Raw genomic sequence first — 3754 nt, 5'->3', positions numbered from 1 at the left:
CACACACACACACACACACACACACACACACACACACACACACACACACACACACACACAAATATCTTTTCTACACCAAGATATGTGGAGAGAAACATTTTGTCGGTAGTCAGTGAACACAACACACCACCACACGTCGTATCTCATTCAATCAAGTCTCACTGGTCAGATCTGCTCTATAATAAACTCAAACTCCTCAGCTCAGTGATTTCAGTAAAAAAATTGTTCTGTAAGCAATAGATATGGTTTCGGTCTCCTAACTCGGTCCCTTTTATATCTCACATTGGTTTTTGTAGTGTTTAATATCAACTCTGATTATCTACCATATTTCCGATCTCCTTCGGAATATCTGAAAGATATTCAGACTAGTCTTGAATACTTGCTAATTCCTAACAGCTGCCACAGTCTACAGCACGGAATTGTACTATCGTCGTATGGAATCAGGAAAGTGCTAGTAGAAACATTTGCTCAGAAGTGGCTTCCTCAGAGTGACCTACAAAGAACTATACATCTAATCCTCCTGCCTGATGATAAATACACAACGTAGGAAGGCGACGAGCTGGCAGAAACGTTAGCACGTCTACCGCTACATTCTGAGTTCAAATTCCGCCGAAGTCGACTTTGCCTTTCATCCTTTCGGGGTCGATAAATTAAGTACCAGTTACGCACTTTGTCTGTCCTTGTTTGTCCCCTCTATATTTATCCCCTTGTGGGCAATAAAGAAATAAGAAACGTTAGCACGCCGGGCGAAACGCTTAGCGGTATTTCGTCTGCCGTTACGTTCTGAGTTATAATTCCACCGAGGTCGACTTTGCCTTTCATTCTTTTGAGGTCGATAAATTAAGCACCAGTTACGCACTGAGGTCGATGTAATCGACTTAATCCCTTTGTCTGTCCTTGTTTGTCCCCTCTATGTTTAGCCACTTGTGGGCAATAAAGAAATAAGAATCGGGCGGAATGCTTAGCGGTATTTCGTCTGTCTTTACGTTCTGAGTTCAAATTCCGCCTAGGTTGACTTTGCCTTTCATCCCTTCGGGGTCGATTAAATAAGCACCAGTTACGTACTAGGGTCGATGTCTGTCCTTGTTTGTCTGTCCTTGTTTGTCTCCTCTTTGTTTAGCCCCTTGTGGGCAATAAAAAAATAAATATACAACGTAGGAGCAATTGTATCCGGTTTCAATAAATTGAAGTAAAATTAATTGGTACTCCGTCGGTTTTGGTGATGAGCGTTTAATCGTAATCGACTGAAATTCACGGAAGTTACCCACAATAAAATAGTTGTAGGATTTCGAAAGAAGGTATACGTGGTAAAATTATAACATGATATATAGCCACCGAGGTATGTTGCACTTTATCTAACAAACAATTTGTATATATTTACTAACCGAAGCAGAGCATACTGTCAGTGTTAATATCACTTCAATTCAACTTTGAATCTAAACTAAAATGTTAATTTTACGAACTAACGATTTCAACAGACAAGACGAATTCTTCTCATAGAGGTTGACCTTCTTTACCATTCTTCACTTTTCCATTTACTTATCCCTCAAGCAACCAACTTATTTATCTCTCAAACGACTTAATTCACCTTTATCTAACTACGCACACAATGAAATTGTAATGCTTACTGTTGCAGGAATCTAGAGGATTCTATACTGGAATAGATTTTTGTAACTTCGGGCGAATTCTTTCATAACTAATGTAGATACATGACAATAGGAAACTACTCGGCTGTATTGTTGTCTCCAAGACATGCTAAAAGCAAGGAACAAGCATAACCATCGGTCCTCAATCATTTTCTGTGATACTTTTTTTTCCTCGTTGCTTATAAAGCGGCAATACAGTTCAACAGCTACCAGTACCACCACAACAGCAACAACATCGACAAGAGCAACTACTACTACTACCACCATCACTACCACCACCACCACCACTACTTCTACTACCACTACCACCACCACTACTATTACCACCACCACTACTACTACTACTACTACTACTACTACTACTACTACTACCACCACTACCATTATTGTCAGTTCCACCACTACTACTTCGACAAAACCGGCTGCAACATCAACAAAAACAACTACTAATGCTGCTGCTGCGAAAGCAGTAGTAGCACTAACATTTATTGATGTGCAGAGACATATGGAGACCAATTTCTCTTCGATGCTACTTTGCTGTTTTGTGTTCGATTACCGCCGTATTTCTTGAGCGGAGAATAACGGTAATCTTCATTCCCATCTGTTGCTGATTCACATTTAGAAGGGAAAAAAAAACAAAACACACTGAGGTGTTGCTTTGGCGTGTGATCCACAAGGGAGATTACTTTAGGTTACATTTTAAGGATTTTGAAATGTGTATCACTGTAAGAGATAAAAGTAATCTCCCTTGTGGCACACAATCCAAAATCTCTCGCAGATTTTAATGATACTTTGATAAATACTCTGTGGAAGTATTTAGGACAATTTGTATTTTAATCAAGGTGATTCTATATTAAGAGGAAATTGGGATTGCTGTAGACGACGTTCTAAATGCGGGTTCTGTAGACAAGAAGGCAACACGGATTCAATGTTGGAGAAAGTGTGTGTGGAAGAAACTTGGTGACAAGATTTAGAGGGGAACATTAGTATATTTTGCCTACGCTATCAGCGCTCGGCATCTCTATACACATTATCGAAAATGGGAGAACGGGAAATGTGTACATTGGTGATATAGACGAAACTGAAGTGACGGCCCCGAGTACTGAGCGTGAAATTTTCCGCTCGGAGTGTAAGCTGGGTCTTAGGCCCTTGCCCCTCACGTATGAGGACTGGCATAGTTATTTATTCAAATACACAGCACACACACACACACACACACATACTTACAAACATACACGCATACACACATGCAAATATACACATGCACACACATTCATTGATACATATAGAAGTATACGTGTGTGTGTGCGTGTGTGTGTGTGTGCGTGTGTGTGTGTGTGTGTGTGTGTGTGTGTGTGTGTGGTCACTTTTGTTTGAGTACATCAAAAATGAAATGATAAAAAGAGAGATCTACTTAACATATTGCTGTTTGATTCTGTTCCAAGCGATATCTATTAAACGTCTAATAAGACATAATATATAATATTTAGTCACCCTTTCCTCAACAAAAAGTAAAGCAAAATAAATATGGCTCTTTAACGATTAGTCATTTTCTGACGCAGAATTCTGATTGTTATTTTCAAATTATTGTATTGATGTATATAATATATTGGCTTACATAGATTCTGTGATGCAATTTCTAACCAAGCATTTCTCAACATTTAACATTAATCTTGTTCCTTTAATCCTAATACTTCTAACAATTCCTACAGCTGTTAAGCATGCTGATTTTACTAACCCTAACTAAAACTCTGTTTCTTTCTTTCTTCTTTCTCTTCTGCCCTTGCATGGCCAAATCCACTAACTTCAGGTGAACCGGGACAGAAAGGAGAGAAAGGTAAAGAGGGCAACCGCGGATTAATTGGTTTCCCAGGTTTCAAAGGAGAACAAGGTAGTTAATAAACCCAGTTGTGTTGTGTATGCTCGAGCTGTTGTCAACCATTTTATATATATATATATAGTTATTTGTTTATTTTACTATTCATTTTGATTATTAATTTATCATTTTTTTTTTCGCTTGTGTTAGTCACTAGATTGCGGCAATCCAGGGGTAAAGACTTAAAGGGTCTTAGTCGGAAGAATTGACCCCGGTACTTTTTTTTTTTTTT

The 3754-nt window shown here is 38.7% G+C and overlaps 1 protein-coding gene across 1 annotated transcript in view; it reads left to right on the top strand.

The window, feature by feature from the left end:
* The window catches only part of LOC106868744 (gliomedin-like), a 157725-nt gene that overhangs the window by 12091 nt on the left and 141880 nt on the right, over positions 1 to 3754 (top strand). Inside the window, exon 2 of the mRNA XM_052973442.1 lies at positions 3457 to 3537. Coding sequence (XP_052829402.1) covers positions 3457 to 3537 — 81 coding nt within the window. The remainder of the gene's footprint in view (positions 1 to 3456; positions 3538 to 3754) is intronic.

This window comes from Octopus bimaculoides, chromosome 15 (genome assembly GCF_001194135.2).
Source record: "Octopus bimaculoides isolate UCB-OBI-ISO-001 chromosome 15, ASM119413v2, whole genome shotgun sequence".
Classification (NCBI taxonomy): Eukaryota; Metazoa; Mollusca; class Cephalopoda; order Octopoda; family Octopodidae; genus Octopus; species Octopus bimaculoides.
This window is presented reverse-complemented; position numbering and strand designations above follow the sequence as displayed.